At 43.1% G+C, this 18,594-nt stretch overlaps 1 protein-coding gene across 1 annotated transcript in view; it reads left to right on the top strand.

Annotated features, from left to right (window-relative positions):
* The first annotated feature begins 360 nt into the window (after positions 1–360).
* SLC6A20 (solute carrier family 6 member 20) overlaps positions 361–18,594 on the top strand; it is a 51,637-nt gene continuing 33,403 nt past the window's right edge. The window contains exons 1-2 of the mRNA XM_016426425.2: positions 361–794; positions 14,731–14,871. Coding sequence (XP_016281911.1) covers positions 665–794; positions 14,731–14,871 — 271 coding nt within the window. The 5' untranslated portion in view covers positions 361–664. The remainder of the gene's footprint in view (positions 795–14,730; positions 14,872–18,594) is intronic.

The raw sequence follows: 18,594 nt of genomic DNA, 5'->3' as shown, positions 1-18,594 counted from the left end.
TCTAAAATGGGTGCAATAGTCCCTGGATTCTTGGCACTCTGCTCCTCCCGCGGAAGGGACATGTCTCCCCAAAAGCCCTTTCCGTGCCATGAAATGCCATAGAAATGCAAGCCCCAAGAGAGGGCACAGCTGCCTGCTCTCCTTTGGGCCAGGGAGCGGGAGCCTGGAAGGAGAAGGAACTTCCCAGAGCTGCATTTCCTCTTGCCTATCTGCATTGCCTTCTGGCCCCAGTTAAAGAGGCCAATGAACAAGCCAAACTCCAAGTGGAAGGTTTTTTCTGGGACAAAGTTGGGGCGGCGGGGGTGGGGGTAAGGGTAGAGGGGTAAAGAAAACTAGCCCTTCCGCCCAAGTGTCCCTTTTATAGCATTGGCGGAGCGGCCCGGGTGGGGTGCGGGTCTATAATCTATTTACCAGCATTCCTACTACAGTGTGTGCCCGTTAATAAGATTAGTAATTAAAATGCTTGATAACAATTGGCAAGTGTGCTTCCCTCTCTCTGTAGTGGGCTGGGCTCGCGGCAGTCTCTGGCTGGGCTGGAAGAGCTCTTGAGATAACAACGAAGGCACACAGACAGGCTCCCAGGAACCCAGGCACCCGCCGACACCACCGCTTGGGAGTCTCTGGGAAGCCTCGGGAGCCCATAGGCAGTGCGCTGGGAGCCGCGATGGTGGAAATGGAGAAAGCCAGACCTGTGTGGAACAACCCCTTACAGTTTGTGTTCGCCTGTATTTCCTATGCAGTGGGACTAGGGAACGTCTGGAGGTTTCCCTATTTGTGTCAAATGTACGGAGGGGGTAAGTAAGTGCGATTTTCGCTACTCCGTTCTCCGTTGGAAGGATCCAGAAATATTCAGCCTAGTCTTCTTTCTGCATCTCTGGGCTGGATTGTCCCTACTGCTGTTCTGTAGTCCCAGAAGAAGTATTACTCCTCCGCCCCCCTTCCCGATAGCTCGAGGTCCTTCTCGCCTTTCCCGTTTGTCCTTTAAGGTCCCCAAATAAACTTAGAGCAAAGAAGCGCTCGCCTACGTTCCCATTCCTTGCAGCTAAACTATGAGCAAGAGAAAGGAGGAAAAGGGAGTCTGAACTAGCTTCTCCCAATGCAACGGACATTCCCCCAAGCTCCCCACTGGAAGGACCAAGTGCCTGGTATTTGGGAGCCGGGGCTGCCGCAGTCGGGACTTGGGGATATCTATAGCTATAGCTATATCTATATATATCGTCTCTCTCTATCGATTTAAGGAGCTGATTGAATAGGGAGCCGATATTTCAATGACGACGATCCTGGAGGAACCCTTACTCTCCCGAGTATAGCCTTAGCTGCTAAGTTGCCTTGTCTGTTTTGAAACTTGGCCCCCAGCCTCCAGGACCCTGGCCAGCGGGCACTACAGCCTGCTGCCGATCTGGGGAAAGGAAAAGAAATTGCCCTGATCGCAATCCAGTTTTTTTTTCCAATTCAGTAGAGGCTGGGAGTTTGGGGGCGCTTTGGAGGTCTAGAACACTGAGAAGACCGAGATTCTCGGGCTCCTGGCCTCCATCTCCCCTCTTCTCCTTGCCCTGGTGTAACTCGAGAAGCCAGTGCACCTGCTCCCCTGTGAGGGACTGTTGTCGTGTTCAGCTATTTCATTGAACAACTCATCTTAAACCGGAACATTTTTCAGAATGAAGGCAAGGAATCGAAAACGCAACTCTATACTTTTAGATTTTAAAATCCCGATAAAAGCAGATATTTAGGAGATCGTAGGGCATATTGGACAGGATGCTAGATTTGAAGTTAAAAGGCATGGGTTCAAAACCTCCCTTTGACACTGATCATCTGTGTGGCCTTGGGCAAGTCATAAATGCCCCTGATCCTCAATCTTCTCATCTGAAAAGTGAGAATTTGGACCAGATTGGGGATTCTTAATCTGGGGGCCATAGGCTCTTAGTTTCAGGGCATCTGTGAACTCAGATGGGAAAGAATTACATCTTTGTTTTCATTTCCCTTTGTTTTCCTTTGTAATCCTGTGTGTTTTGTTTTATTTTATGCTGTTTAAGAATAGCATAAGAAGAACTCCATTGGCTGGGCTAGACTGCCAAAAAGATCCAGGAGTTAAACAAGATCTGGAAATCCTAAACTAGATGAGCTCTGAGGTCCCTTCCAGTCTACATCTATGACCCTGTGATTCGCTGCCAAGATATGTAGACCCAGGGTCCCAGAATACCAAAAGCTCTTAAGATCCCATCTCAAAATCAGATTTCCCCTCCCTTCTGGTCTTACTCTCCACCTCTCCCACATCACCAAGATGGCTAAACAGCCACATGATGTGGTTATTAGAACCAACAGGATGTGACAAACTACCTCCTTTTTCCCTAAACGTTCTGTTCCTGGAATCTGTGGGTGAATGAGCCCAGGGAGATATGGCCCCATTGGCCCATATTCATGAGGCACTGCAGTAAAATTCTGATTAAGGATGGAAATGTTACCAAGGAAAATTCAAGACCTTGTGGCCCCTGAGAAAGCACCCAAGATAGTTTGGTTTTCACATCCTGCAAAGTATTTCACCATCGTTGATTTGCAGGTGAAGGTAATCTAAACCTAGGGAAATAGTCCAAGGATCAATCTCAACTCGTAAATGAAAGGGGATTACCTGGCCTTTGTGAAAGCAATTAGTTCTCACATAGCTTTGAAAGGAGATTAATATAGAATTGATGAACTTGTACCACTAAATAGGGAGTTAGGAGATCTAGATTTGAATCCTGACCCACATGCTGTGTGACTTTAGGTAAATCATCCAACTTCTCTGTGTCTTTTTAAAAATCAGCTATAGAATGAAAGAGGCACACTAGTTCTCCAACATACCTTCCAGCTCAAATACTCTTCATTCTGGAGGGAGGAGGGGAGGGAACTGAAGAAGTAGGATCACTCCTCAGTACAAAGTCTAAGGCTCTGTCATCCAGCACCTTCTAAGATGTTAACTTTTTATCATGCATAATTTTTAGCTATCCTTCAAGCACCACTCCCTCCATCAGCCTTATCTGATCCTCCCTGGACACACCCCACTTCAGTCTTGAACTCTTGCTCTCTAGTCTCTCTTCTGTCTCTGATTTCTCTATAGTGATCATATTTTTTTTTAAACCCTTACCTTCTGTCTTAGAATCAATACTGTGTATTGGTTCCAAGGCAGAAGAGTGGTAAGGGCTGGGCAATGGGGGTCAAGTGACTTGCCCAGAGTCACACAGCTGGGAAGTGTCTGAGGCCAGATTTGAACCTAGGACCTCCCATCTCTAGGCCTGACTCTCAATCCACTGAGCTACCCAGCTGCCCCCTAGTGATCATATTCTAATGTGTATCACCTGCCTTTGTTTACATCCGCCTATTAGAAGGAAAACTCCTAGAAGGCCAGGACCTTGCCTGGATTCATCTCGGTATCTCCAGCACTTAGCACAATGTGCTGTGTATTTGCTGTGGTTGTTGTTGAGTCACTTCAGTTGTGTTAATTCTTTGTGAGCCCATTCTGGGTTTTCCCAGCAGAGATACTGGAGTGGTCTACCATTTCCTTCTCCAGTTCATTTTATGGATGAGGAAACTGAGACAAACAGGGTTCAGTGACCAATGTTCAATGGCCTTGAATTTGCTGGCTTCACTATAAGATCTAAAGTTGTTGCCAGGTTTACATGGATCCAATTATTTCCCCCCTTTGCATATAAATCTCTTCCACTTCCTATTTTTAACTAAAATGAAGGTAATAATTCTTGCAGTACCTATGGTACAGTGAAAAGAGTAATGGTTCTAGAGTCAGAGATCCTGGGTTCAAATTCCATTTGTGATGCTTATTATTTGTGTGATGTGAGTTGCTTCACATGCCTGAGCCTCAATTTTCTCATTTTTAAAATGGGAGGGTGGGAATAGATGACCTCTGGGGTCTCTCCTAATCCTGGATCTATGATCTCATGAAGCTTGACTTCCCTCATAGATGTGAGTCATCATAATTGTTATTCCTGGTCTTCCTACCATGTAATTAAATAATGATCAAATAGTTCCTTTGCCTCCAGAAGTAGCCACAGGATAAATAGGAAACTGGATTTTGAAGTTCGGAAGAGCTGGGTGAAATTTTTCCTTCAGACACATAGTAGCTGGATGATGTTCAGCATGTCTTCTAACCCCTCAGAGTCTTGGTTTCCTCAATGTGAAAGAATCGTCATATGTTCCTGGACAGTCTATGCTATAAGGATGTTTTGAGGATCAAATGAGAAAATATATGTAAAATGCTTTGTGAACAAACCATAAAGAATCATATAAATTGGATAGAGCAGGGGGTTTTAAACTGGAGTCCATGGATACATTTGGGGAGCTGGCAATTTGTTTTAAAATATTTTAACAATTGCATTTCAATATAGTTTCCTTTGAAATCCTTTGTATTTTGCTTTATGCATTTAAAAATATTAAAGGGTCTGTAGGCTTCACAGGGGCAGCTAGGTGGTTCAGTGGATAGAGAGGACATTGGGCTTGGAATCAGGAAGACTGGTTTTCCTGAGTTCAGATCTAGAGTCAGACACTTACTAACTGTGTGATCCTGGGCAAGTCACTTAAGCCCATTGGTTTCAATTTCCTCATGTGAACAAAGAGCTGGAGAAAGAAATGGCAGATCACTCCAATGCCTCTACCCAGAATACTCCAAATGGGGTCACAGAGAGATGGACACCCCTGAAAAATGCCTGAATGACCAAAAACTTCTTCATGAGTCTGCTGAAGGCATCCATGACCAAAAAAAAAAAAAATTAAGGACCCCCAGAACTAGGTCTGGATCTATAACTTCCCTGATGTGAGGAACTTCTCTCTCTGATAATACAGGTTAGTGTTTCTCTGCTCTCTCTGCTCTCAGAGAGCTGCCCAGATCACCAACAGGTTCAGGGCTCATACATCAGATTGGATTTGAACCTAGAACTTCCTAGTTCCAAGATTTGCTCTTCCCACAGCATCAGGTTGCCTAAGTAATGATGAGCTATTATCATTACTACAGCTTCACACCCAGAGAATAAATAACCCCACTTTCCCCCCAAAAGCATGTGTGAGTCCACCAGAAGAGAGATTGATCGGGGGACCTTGAAGGTCCTGGCAAGAAGCTGCCTTCCCCCATTACTGCCCTCCAAACAAAGGACTTGTTTATGAACCCCACAGCCAGGACATAATTCCCAGAATAACATGGATTAGAGCTCAGAGTCCATTTTGGGGGCTTTCCATGTCTTACTGTGAAGACTGTTCCTTTGCAGCCCTTCTGAGAGCCTAGCACAGTGGAAGGAATGTTAATTCGGAAGATTAAACTCCAAATAAAGAACATCAGTGTGACCCCAAGTAATCAACTGGCCAGGGCTTCAGCAAATCCCTTTTTGGTCAGGTCAGCAGGTCCCCAGGGCCTCTGCAGAGGACATTTCCCAAGGAAGCCATGCTGGAGCTGTCCATGCCGGAGCTGGTTCTGGCCGCTTTACCACTTCTCTGCAGGAGGTAGGGGATGAGGGATGTCTCTAACCCTCTAGACCAGAGGGTTTTAACCTGGGGGCTCTGGGGAGATTTCAGGGCACCATGAAGAGATGGGGGGAATGGTGTATTTATTGGCAACCGCTTTTGGTTTCCTTCATAATCTAATGATTTTTATTTTAGGACTTTAAAACATTGTACTGAAGGGGTCCCATGGTGCACACCCTCAGAGGAAGCACTATAGGACTGAGGGCTAGAAGAATCCTGATGTTCATCCAGACCAACCCCTTCATTTTAAAGATGGGGAAACTGAGGCTCAGAGATCAAAAGTGATTTTCTTTGCACCAAGCAGTCAGACTCTTACTCTATCTCGTCTGCCTCCCAATCCTATACTTTTTCTACCCTATGTGATGAAGCATGCCTTTACGGATGAGTGAATATAGTATATATGCTCTTGTCTCTGAGGATGTGGCCTACAGTTTGATCTATAAAAATGCACAAAGGGCAATTAGGTAGCACAGTGGATAGAACACCAAGCCTGGAGTCAGAAAGATCTGAGTTCAAATCTGGCCTCAGACACTTCCTAGTTGTGTGACCCTGGGCAAGTCACTTAACCCCAATTGCCTAGCCCTTATTGCTCTACTGTCTTAGAATTGAAACTAAGACAGAAGGTAATGGCTTTAAAAAAGAAAATGTGTGTGTGTGTGTGTGTGTGTGAGGGGGGAAGTGGGGGGAGAAAACAGAGAGGTGATGGAACATAGAGACCTGGGACATAGCAGGTGCTTTATAGTGGAGAGAATTATTATTATTATTATTATTGCTGTTGTTGTTAGTCCTTTTGCTACCAATAAAGGATGGATGAGCCCTATGTCTCTCTCTCTCTTCTCTGTCTTTTTTCTATCTCTCTTTCTCTGCCTCTCTCTCCCCTTTCTTCTCCCCTTCTCTCTCTGACTGTTTTTCTCTATATGTCTCTTTCTCTCTGACTCTGTCTCTAATTCTGTCTTTCCTCCTCCCTATGCTGGGTAGATCACTGGACCTGAAGTTAGGAAAGTTCAAAGTTGCCAAGTTCAACCCTGCCCTCAAACACTTACTAGCTGTATGACTCTGGGCAAGTCACTTAACCTCTGCCTGCCTCATTTTCCTCATCTGTAAAGTGAGGATAATAAAAGCACCTGTATCTCAAGGTTGTTGGGAAGAACAAATGAAAGGAGAATTGTCAAGTGCCAAGCAGGTGCCCTGTAGTGGAGAGCATCATTGTTACTGCTGTTGTTGTTCGTCCTCTTGCTACTAGTAAAGGGTGGGTGACCACTTGTAGTGCCGAAGAGGCTTTAAGTCCCTGAGGGGTTGGGTTAGATCATGGCATCTCTCTGAAGCTCCTTCAATTGAGATAGTGTGAGCCCAGAAGAGAAATATTGCTGTGGGTTAATTTGTGACAACTTCCTGGTGGAAAATCCTGAAGGAAGTGTTAGTACACACTTGTGTACATACAGCCTTACTGTTACATCAGAGGGAATGAGGTCTCTAGCTACCTCTAAATAGATAGTGTAGGTAGTACTAGGTGGAGTGTTGGACTCATAGAAAGGAAGACCTGAATTTTAATCCAAGGAAGACCTGAATTTTAATCCTGCCATCAGGCACATGTGTCTCTGGGCCAGTCAATTAAATGACCTGTGCCTCAGTTTCCTCATTGTAAAATAAGAGAGTTGAACTCTCCAAGATCCCTTCCATCTCTAAATCTATGGTCATCTTGACCACCTGTGACTAAAGAGAAAGACTTCCTAGAGAAGCCCATGATGGAGAAGGGAGAATGAGGTGGGAATGTAGGAGGGGTATCAATCTTGACTTTTCTGGTGATTTCTGTCTCTAGACGTGGTGTTCTATGGAATTTAATATCAGATTGACATGTGAAGGTCCCTGAAGCATCCTTTGGGTCATTCTGTGGTTTGAAATCTGTGGAGGGGGGCAGTGAGATAGCACAGTGGACAGAGAGACAGGCCTAGAGATGGGAAGACCTGGGTTCAAATTTGGCCTCAGACACTTCCTAGCTGTGTGACCTTGGGCAAGTCACTTACCTCCAATTTACTAGCCCTTGCCCCTCCTCTGTCTTAGAATTGATACTAAGATAAGAAGTAAGTTAAAAAAGAAAAAGAAGTCTATGGCAGGGATCTAAATCTGGTTTAGAGTCAGTGACTCAGTTTATCCACATAGACTGACCCTGCACTCATCCTTTCACCACAGCACACACACACAATCACACACTGGTTCTGAATAATTCAACCCATTCTCAGAATCACCTCTAGGGCTGTGCAGGCTGGGTCCAGTCAGAATCTGGGGGCTCTCCTACCCCCACTTCGAACTCCGTGAAATCTAGTTAATGTGAACACCTTGAAGGAGGCAAGAAAGGGAGGGGATGTCACAAAAGAGTGACAAGCAGTCTGGCAGAAATGGAGGAAGGGAATGGGGGATTCTTCACCCCACCATGAATGCTATCTTCTCCCTGGAGCTGTTGCTGCCTTCCTTTGTCACTCCACCTGCCTGCCCTCCCCTCCTGTAGTAGTAAGGGGTCCCTCAAAGCAGGAAGCCCATGGGGACTGATGCTGGTGCAATAAGCCACCAAGTTGGGAGTCAGAAGGTCTTCAAATCTGGGCTTTGCCATTATCTAGCTCGGGACCCGGGGCAAATTGCTTCCTTCTCCGAGGATCAGTTTCCTCAACTGTAAAAAATATAAGGGGTAAAAAATTTCTACTGCATCTATCTCAAAGGGTTGGTGGGAGAAAGAGTTCTGTTCAGCTTTAGAGCATTAGAGAAAGAGGAGGCGTCATCGGTCACCCTCCAGGGACAGTTCTATCTGGACCAAACTAATTACAGTAAGGGATGCTACCTCAGCCCCGAAGAGGATCTTACTATCTCATAAAGAGAATGGAGTTTCCACCTGAATTCTGCCACTGGCAGCCCTCTATTGGACATGGATCCCTGGATCCAGCCTCAGTTCCAGCACCATCTCTTTCCTGAGGACTAGGGTATTCTTTTTGTCATTATTACCACCCCCTTTCCCTGCCCCAAATCACCAAGTTCTTAATCAAAGGATCATAGACTCTGATCTAGTCCAACCCTGTCATTTTACAGATGAGGAAACTTGATACCACAGTGAAATGGTTTGTGTCTAAGGCCACACAGAGAGGAAGTGCTAGACAGAATTTGAATCCAAGACCTCTGATTTCAAACTCAATATTCTTTCCATTGCACCTCGCTGACTTTATTTTCATGTACCCTGTATTTCCTTATCTATGAAGATGCTTGATTCCCCAAGCAGAATCTAAATTTCCTTGACAGCAAGGACTGGTTCGCTTTGGTATTTATATCCCCAGTGCCTGACACATAGGAAGAAGCACTGAATAAATGCTTAAGTCACTGATTAATTTGTGTTAGCCCTTGGAAGGAAAGATGGTATTCTCAAAATGGGATAGAGGGATGTTGCATATACTCAGAATCCAATAATCCCACAGTTCATTTGGGCACTAAGAGGCATGTCCTGACTGCCGGGACTTTTAAAGGAATGGGAATGGGGAGAACTAAACTAAGGTGAGGTGACTGGGGCTTTGACTCAGGGCACTAAAAATTAAAGTCTTTCAGTAACATAAAAATAATAGAACTTGGCATCTAATTGTTGTTCAGGCATTTTTTTTCAGTCCCATCCAACTCTTCATGATCCCATTTGGGGTTTTCTCAATAAAAATAGTAGAGTGGTTGGCCATTTCCTTCTCCAGATCATTTTACCATTGAGGAACTGAGGCAAAAAGGATTAAGCGACTTGCTTAGGGTCACACAGTTTATAAGTGCATGAGGCTAGATTTAAAGATGAGTCTTTCTTTCTCCAAGCCCAGGGACTCCTCTAATTAGCTGCCCTCTAATCAGCAAAATTAGTTAAAACCATAAACTCCATGAGCTTTTTTTCTACTGACAGCTATTTCCCCCAGGGGTTGCACCCCACCTGAGCTCCTCAACAGCCCTGCTATGTCCCCACCCCGTTGTGATTTGTGCCTCTTGTTCCAGGCACAAAAAGTACTAGTTGCAGCTTTCAGCATGGGGTAACAGTGACCTGTAACCTCTGGACACTCCCTGGTGGCAGACAGCTTTGGAAGCCAGCCATGTGCTTGGTGGACATTGTCCAGCTCTTCATGTCCCCCCACCCCCTCCTCAGTTGCTAGCTGAGAGACTCTCACTTTCATTTCCTTGGCCCCAGTCTCCTTTCCTGGCCTGGGGCAAAAGTTCCATCAAGCCTGTTGGAATCAAAACCAAAATGTTTCTGTGAACGTAAGAACAAGCCTCCTGTCAACCACCACCTGGCACCCGCAGCATGGTGGGTTCATGGGGTCAGGACATGCCACTGGCCTTTCCACTTTCACCCTCTCTCCCTTCCTGTGCCCAGGCTCAGCTGCCATCTCTGGGGTCATCTCCTTCACAAAGTCATCTTTTCACCTACGAATTCCTCTTTAAACTATTGTGCGAATGTGCCCCGGGAAGGACACAAGAACCAGCCCAACTGCAAATAAAAGGCACATAATAAAAGCCATTTAGAAGAAATAACTCTTGACAACAATCTAAAGGGAGAGGAAATGCCAGTGTGAACCCAAGTATATGTAAATCATATTATTTTTTACTAGATCTGTGATCTCATCTGTATTAGGACTTCCCAGAGAGGAAAGTACATCTATTGATGCACATCTATGCCCCCTCTGTTGTTGTTCGGTCATGTCCAACTTTTCATGACTCCTTTTGAGCTCTTCTCAGCAAAGATCCTAGAGTAGTTTGCCATTGTCTTCTCAAGCTCATTTTACAGATGAAGAAACTGAGGCCAATAGGGTGAAGTGACTTGCTTAGGACCACATAGAGAGCAAAGGTCTAAGGCTGCATATGAACTCCAGTCTTCCTGACTCCAGTCCCAGAATTCTATTCTTTTCCAACTAACTGTAGAATAAAATTTTGATGACTATTTTCTGATATTTTGCTTTTCAGATTCTCTCCCTCCCTTCCCCCTTCTCCAGGTGGCAAATAGTCTGATATAGGTTATACCAGTGCTTTCCCATTTCCCATTTCCATATTCCTCATGCTGTGAAAAAAGACACATAACACACAAACAATAAAAAAAAAAAGACCTCATGAATGAAATAAAGTAGAGCATGCTTTGATCTGCAGTCAGATTCTAGCAATTCCTTATTTGACCCTGGGCAGCATCTTTTATCATGAATCCCTTGGGATTATTTTGGAACCTTGCTTAGCTGATAATAGTTTAATCTTTTACAGTTGATCATCATATAATATTTCTGTTATTGTATGCAGTGTTCTCCCAGTTTGGCTCACTTTACTTTACATCATTTCATAAGTGTTTCCAGGTTTTTCTGAATTCATCCTGTTTGTCATTTTTTTATGGTGCAATGGTATTCCATTACAACCACATGCCACAGCTTGTTCAGCCATTCCCCAACTGATGGATATACCCTCAGTTTCCAATTCTTTGCCACTACAAAATAAAAAAAAGCTGCTAAAAAGATGTTTGTACACAAAGATCCGTTTCCCTTATCTCTGATCTCTTTACGGTATAGACAAGTAGTAAGCATTGCTAAGGCAAAGGGTATGCAAAGTTCTGGCATGGTTCCATAATGCTCCTTAGAATGGTTGTATCAGTTCACAGTTCCACCAATGGTAAATTAGTGTCCCAACTTTTTCACATCCCCTCCAACATTTATCATTTTCCTTTTTCTAGCCATGTTAGCCAATCTGCTAGGTATTAAATAGTATTTAAGAGTTGTTTTAATTTGCATTTCTCTAGTCAATAGTGATTTGGAGCATTTTTTCATTTGACTATGTATAGTTTTCATTTCTTCATCTGAGAACTGCCTGTTCATATCCTTGGATCATTTATCAATTGGAGAATGCTTTGTATTCTTGTAAACTTGACTCAATTGTGTTTATATTTGAGAAATGAGACCTTTTTGTAAGAGATATTTGCTAAAACAATGTTTTCCTCAATTTGTTGTTTCCCTTCGAATCTCAGTTGCATTGATTTTGTTTGTACAAAACCTTTCAAAATTATCCATTTCATTTTTTTGTGATGCTTTCTCTGTCCTGTATCCATAAGTCTGACAAGTAAACTTTTTCATGTTCCTCTAATTTGTTTTTGGTGTCACCCATTATGTCTAGATCAGGCATCCATTTTAACTTTCTTTTTTTATGGTGTGAGATGTTGACCTATGCCTAGTTTCTGCTATACTATTTCCCAGTTTCCCAAGTAGTTTTTGTCAAATAGTGAGTTCTTCTCCCCCAAAGGTTGGATCTTTGGGTTTATTGAACACTAAGTTACTATGATCATTAACCACTGTATGTTGATGATCTAACCCATTCCATTGATCTATCACTCTATTTCTTAGCCAGTACTAGATTGTTTTGATGATTACCACTTCATAATATAGTTTAAGATCTCTATCCTTTTAAAGAATTGGCTATGGCACTGAGAAGTTAGATCATTTGCTGGTTTAATAATAAAATTATAACTTAATTTAAAATAATCAGAGATTCTATGTGAACTAAAATCTAATTCCAAAGACAAGTCTCTAACCACCAGGAAATTCTGTCATTACTTTATGTTCTTTAATAAAAGGGAATATTTTAGAAGAAAACCCATTACTTCCATGCCTGAAGGATTGAGAAGTTTGGTTGCTCAAATGGCACATCTCTTAAGGTCTATACAGCTCACCTGATGGCAACAAGCCCATTGTGATTATATAGCAGGTTGCATGCTGTATTATTTGCAAAACTATTTGATGACAACATACACTGGTGGTCCTCAGACTTTTTGATCTCAAGACTCCTTTATGATCTTAAAGATTATTGAGCACCCCAAAGAGTTTTTGTTTTGATGGGCTATTATCTGGCAATATTTATCATATTTGAAATTATAACCAATTAAATTTGGAAAATTTTATTAATTAATTTTTAATAATAGTAAACCAACTACATGGTAACATAAACGATTTTTTAATGGAAAATGGACACATTTTCTAGAGCAAAGATGATGAAAAGAGTGGCATTGTCTTACATGTTTTTAGAAGTATCTTTAATGTTTAGTTTAATAGGCAACTGGATTCTCATATATACCTCTGTATTCAATCTGTTTTGAAATGGAGTTTCATGTTTGAAGAAAGCTGGACCTCACATAGATGTGTAGTTGAAAAAGGGAGAAAGCAAAGAATATATTAGTATCATTATAAACATATCTATTAGTATATTTTTGCTGTTATTCAGTCATTTCAGTTGTGTTCCACTCTCCATGACCCCATGGGGTTTTCTTGGCAAAGATACTGGAGTTATTTGCCATTTCATTCTCCAGCTCATATTACAGATGTGGAAACTGAGGCAAAAAGGGTTAAGTGATTTGCCTAGCTTCACCCAGCTAGTAAGTGTCTGAGACTGAATTTGAATTCAGGAAGATGAGTCTTCCTGACTCTAGGTCTGGCACTCTATTCACTCTGCCACCTATCTGCCATATTAGTTCGTATAATATGTAGTTGAAAAAGAAAGAAGGCAAATGGTATATTAGTATTATGAGTTTTGACCTTGCAGACTCTATGAAAGGGCTTTGGAGATCCCAAAGGATTCAGGGACTGAACTAAGGTTAGGGGCAGCTAAGTGATTCAATGGATAGAAAGCCAAGCCTGGAGAGGGGAGACCCTGAATTTAAATCAGATGCTTCTTAGCTGTGTGATCCTGGGTAACTCACTTAACCCCACTTGCTTATTCTTCTCAATTCTTGATCAATCAGTTGACTCTAAGACAAGGTAAGGGTTAAAAAAACCCTGAGACTATCCACACTACTGCACCCAGAGTAACACTGGTACTCGGTCATAACTAGAATATTTTCATGTAGGACAAAAATAGGTGAGGGGTGGAGAGTGCTCAGAGGATAGTCTGACGTGTATACGTTTTGGAGAGCTGACCATCTGACTCTTCTGTTCAAAACCTTGGGAAGGAAGTAGAAGAAGAGAGCAGGTAGAAAGTAGAGGAGTCAGGATTTGAACCCACGTTCTCTGACCACAGAGCTAGTGCTCTTTCTATTATATACCATATCACTCCAGCGTGGATTGACCCATCTACTTTCTCCCTGGGTCCCACTTTGTGACTGTGGACACACATTTGTGAAACGGTTTATTAGTTGAGGACAATTAATTGGTCAACAATCTGTAAACATTTATTAAGCATCTACTCTATGCCAAGCACTGGGCTAAGTACTGAGAAGAGAAAGAAGGGCAAAGGCAAAGTTTCTGCCCTCAAAAAGCTTAATTCTAATTGGGGAGATGACATGTCAACATCCATGTACTAACAAGACCTATACAGGGTAAATGGGAGGTAACCTCAGGGGAAAGGCTCCAACATGAAGGGAGATGAGCAAAGGCTTCTGGTAGAAAGTGGAATATGAGTGGAAGGAAACCAGGAGGCAGAGGTGAGGGGGTGGAACATTCCAAACATGGGGGGAGAACAGAGTTGGGCTAAAGAATGCTGCTAGGGTTCCAAATGCTCCCTTTTAAGACTCTCCAAGCTCATAAGAACCTTTCTAACCTTCTCAAGAACCCAATGGCCTGCCTCTCATCCTACTCTCTTTTTCTATATTATTCCCCTCCATTCGGGTCCAAACACATTTGGTCCTTTCTCATCTCCACGCCTTTACTCAAGCTGTTCCTTTGGGGTGTCCTCATCCCCCCATTTCTGCTAGTTGAAAACCTACCCAGCTCAAACACCACCTACGATGCTGCCCCTCTCTCTTCTAACCCGAAGGGATTCCACCTGTTTTGACCTCTCATCCCACTGTACTCTTCTTTATTTATTTTGAGGGTCCATGAGGGTTTCTGACCCTATCGTGCCTGCCACGAGACTATAAGTCCGTTGAAGACAAGGACTCCATCATCTTCATCTTTGTATCTTCTTCAGTGCCTAGTAGACTCCCATGGGGTCGCTGCTCCATAGGTGTCCACTGAATTGAGCAAGCAAGAAGCTGAAATGCTCAGCAACTAAATTCACAGGGCCATAGCCTAGAGGGGGAAGAAACCCCGGTGACTGTTTAATGGTCTAGTCCCCTTGTTGGACAAATGAGAAAACAGAAGCCCCCAGAGAGGGGAGGGGGCTTAGCAGAGCTGGCATTTGTAAGTAGCCTCTCTGACTCCACCGCCAGCGTTCTCTCCAAACTGAATGGCAAAGATGATTTCTGCTTATTTTCTCCTGCAGGTGGATTTCTGATTCCTTATATCATCATGCTGGTGGTTGAAGGAATGCCCCTCCTCTACCTAGAACTGGCAGTGGGCCAGCGGATGCGGCAGGGGAGTATTGGAGCATGGAACACAATAAGCCCCTATCTTCGAGGAGTTGGTAGGTCCCTCGTTCTGGCCTTCTTATCTTGTTCACCCCATCATGGCAGGTGTAGGTCCCCAGTGGGGAGCACCATCTTCTATCCAATGTAGAACACTGAGTTCTGTGTTCATCGCTGTATCTGTTAACACTAGAAGACTTCAAAAGAAAAGCTTGGGTACAATAGAGGTCAGGGAGAGATAAGAATGGATGAGAAAGGAAGAGATGGGTCCGAGGAACAAGAACAGGCTGGTTATCTGCAGAATTGCTGAACTGGTATTTGATTATGGATATTAGATACCATATAGATATTAGATAATTAATATGAGAATTTAGATAGTAAGTGAGAATATTGGGGGTGGGAGAAAAGGCATGATTTAATTGGTAAACTCAGCCTCCCAATGCACCTGCTCTGTGACTTATAGCCATAGAGGGTTGCCTGTGTCACTAAAGAGTTAAGTAACGTGCTTGGATTAACAAACTAGCATATGTCAGAGGCAAAATTTGAACCCATGTTTCACACTGGAATCAGCTCTTATCATTAGGAAAGACAGAAACTGGCATTTGTTAAGCCCCTACTGTTGTTCAGGCACTGTGCTAAGCACTTGACAAATATTTCATTTGATCCTCACAACAACCATGGGAAGTAGGTGCTATTATTACCCCCATTTTGCCATTAAGGAAACTGAGGCAGGCAGAAGTGAAGTAACTTGGTCAAGGCCAAGCAGACAGTAAGTGTCTGAGGTTGGATTTGAACTCTGATCTGACTGGTGCTCTACACATTGTACCCTCTAGAGACCTCTATACTATGTTGCTAATAATACATTTCTCATAACTTTCCTGAGATGCAGGTAATACAAGTATTATTATCACAATCTTACAGAGGAGGAAACGGAGACTCTGTGAGATCAATCAGTGTGCTTAAGATTGCCCAGCTATTGTGACCTGAAAAGAATAAGATTAATCTTGCATTATTTATGGTTGATCCTATTTACAATGAATTGATTTTGTCCTGTAACTGCTCAAGTCATGGTTCTTTGTCCCTGATCTCCAGACTTCAGGTGGTTCATAAGGGGTTAAGTTTAGAAATCCAGCTCCTCTGCTAATCACTGATTTGGTCTTGCCTCAAGGAATTTTGCTAACTTTGGGGAATGTGGGAGAAAGAGAGGAAGTCAGACCTAGATTCTTCATGCACCAAGCTAACCTTCAAGGATGTCTGGGTTGTGGTCTCATCGTCTGGTCGCTGTTTTTTACATGGGTACCAACATTGAGCTCTTCTTAGGCTCACGAGAGAAGAAGAGGGGTTGTTTCTAGACCCCGTTACCAAACTTCCAGCCAATCACGTTGTTCCCTGAGTTTCTGCTCTGTAATCAGTCATGCTGCCCTTACTTCCATTATGTCATCTACTCTTCTCTGGTCTGTACTCTCCAAAACCTTTTAAAAGGGAGCTGTCCATCTCTTCACGATCTTTGGCATGAACGGAGGCAAGCTACTGACCCATTTATTGACAGGGAACATATCCCTGCTAAAAATGTTGTCTTGCTTGGAGATCTGCCTCAGTTTACTCTTTTTGTTAAAATTCTATTGAAATAGACTTGAATCCAAATCTCTTGATTATAGCTCTTGTTCTTCTTCCATTTTATTACTCCACTTCAGCAACATTGCTGCAATGGAAAAAGAATACTGGATCTGGAATTGGAGGGCCTGAGTTCAAATCTCAACTCTGCCACTTTCTAGTCACATCATCTCTCCAGACCCCAATTTCCTCATCTCTAAAGTGAGGGGTTTGGACTAATTGGCCTTGGAGTTCATTCAAGCCCTATATTTAGGACCCTATGATTCCTTTCAGCTCTACTTCTAGAATCCAATGTTCCTATGAATGCCCTCCTAGGAACTAAAGCTAACAGACAGAAACAGGTCATAGTCAAATTCTAGCTATCTTGGCCAAAGAAATCTGCCTCCATGTTGCAGGCAAAGCAAGACCTCTTCCCTTCTTCCTTTGCTGTTATAGATGCCACTGAATGGCCTCTCCTGCAACCTACCTCTCTTCTATACTGCCACCATCTTGCATAACCAGCTCATGGTCCACAGATAAAGTGGCAGTGGAGTATTTTAGGTGGATCTATAATTTATTAGTATAGAAACAAGGTGATCCCAAGTCAGTCTGGATGGACTTGCCCAGGCAATGGGGAGAGTCACCAAAATGCCCTCTGAAACCAGGCTGCCTTTCACCATTAGTGGCCAAAGTCAATATTCTATTTACCCTGAGTTCCAAAAGGGAGGATAAAAATTGAGAGTGATGCACACGGACATATGTGTCTGCTGCAGATTCAATCCATCTCCCTGGTGTTGATGCCTGGGAGATGAAAGTGACTCTGCTGTGAATGACTGTTAATTTTTAACACCTCAGATGTGTTGTTTTTCAGGCCACATTCAGTAGTAGATAATTATTAATAATAATCACTGGAATTTATGTAGAACTTTACATTTTGCAAAGCACTTTGCAAATATTATTTCATTTTAATCCTCACAACAACCTTGTGAGGTAAGGCACTATTATTATCACCATTTTACAGTTAGTAAGTGTGCTTTAGAAATAAAATGGAAGAAGAACAAGAGCTATAATCAAAACTTCCTGGTTTTAGGGCCAGCATTCTAGCCATTGTACCACCTAGCAGTCCACTTAAAGAAATCAGTTAAGTGCTTTGATAGGAATCCTTAATTACAATCTTAAATCTGCATCTTGGCCACTTCCATCTATTACTCTAAGGCAGTGATGGCGAACCTTTTAGAGATGGATGCCCAAACTGCAACCTTCATACCACATGTGAGCACCCTCCTTACCCCAGACAGGGAAGGGAGAAAGCATTCACATTGGACTTATGGGCAGAGGGGTGGGTGATGGGAGAAATGTCCTCAAGTATGCATGGAGAGGGGAAAGGGAGCGGCCCCCTTGGGCACACTCCAGCACACGTGGCACAGGTTTGCCAACACAATTCTAAGGTCAGTTCTTTGGAGCAAAGTAGAGTAAGTCAATTCCCTCTGTCTGTAAACTCAGATACATGAAGATCATTCTGGTACCCTCCAGATGTTGCTTTGTTGCTTTCTCCACGTCTCTGATCCCTTCCACCAGACCCTATATCTCATATTCTCCAGGTTTTCCCCATCCTAGTTACTCTCTTCTAGACACATTCCAGCATAACTGTGCTCTTCTTAAAATATGACACTGTCAGTGGAACACAACATTCCAGATGTTATCAGTCTTGAACACAGAGCAGTGGGATGATCCCCTCCCTCACTGGAGACATCACCCCATGATGTCATTGGTCCTTTTCAAAAATAGACAATAAACAGCATTGGAGACACTAAGATTTCATGACTGTAGTTTTAGACTGCATTGACTTTTTTTGGCTGCCCCACTAGATGCCTCTGGTTTTGTTGTCATGTTTGTTCTTTCTCCCACAAATTAGACAAGCATGCAATTTCTTGCCTTTATCCAAGTCATAGGTAAAAATGTTGACTAAAATGGGACCAAAAGAGGCAGCTAGATGACTCAGTGGAAAGAGTGCCAGGCCTGGAATTGGGAGGACATGGGTTCGAATCTGGCCTCAGACACTTACTCGTAGTGAGACCCTAGGCAAGTTATTTCCCCTAATTTACCTAGCCTTTGCTGCCCTTCTGTTGTAAAGTTGTTACTAAGATAAAAAAGTAAGGGTTTAAAAATGGGACCAAAGAAAGATCCCT

This window comes from Monodelphis domestica, chromosome 5, assembly GCF_027887165.1.
Source record: "Monodelphis domestica isolate mMonDom1 chromosome 5, mMonDom1.pri, whole genome shotgun sequence".
Lineage (NCBI taxonomy): Eukaryota > Metazoa > Chordata > Mammalia > Didelphimorphia > Didelphidae > Monodelphis > Monodelphis domestica.
Note: the sequence above shows the minus strand (reverse complement) of the source record. Positions and strands in the feature narration are given on the sequence as shown.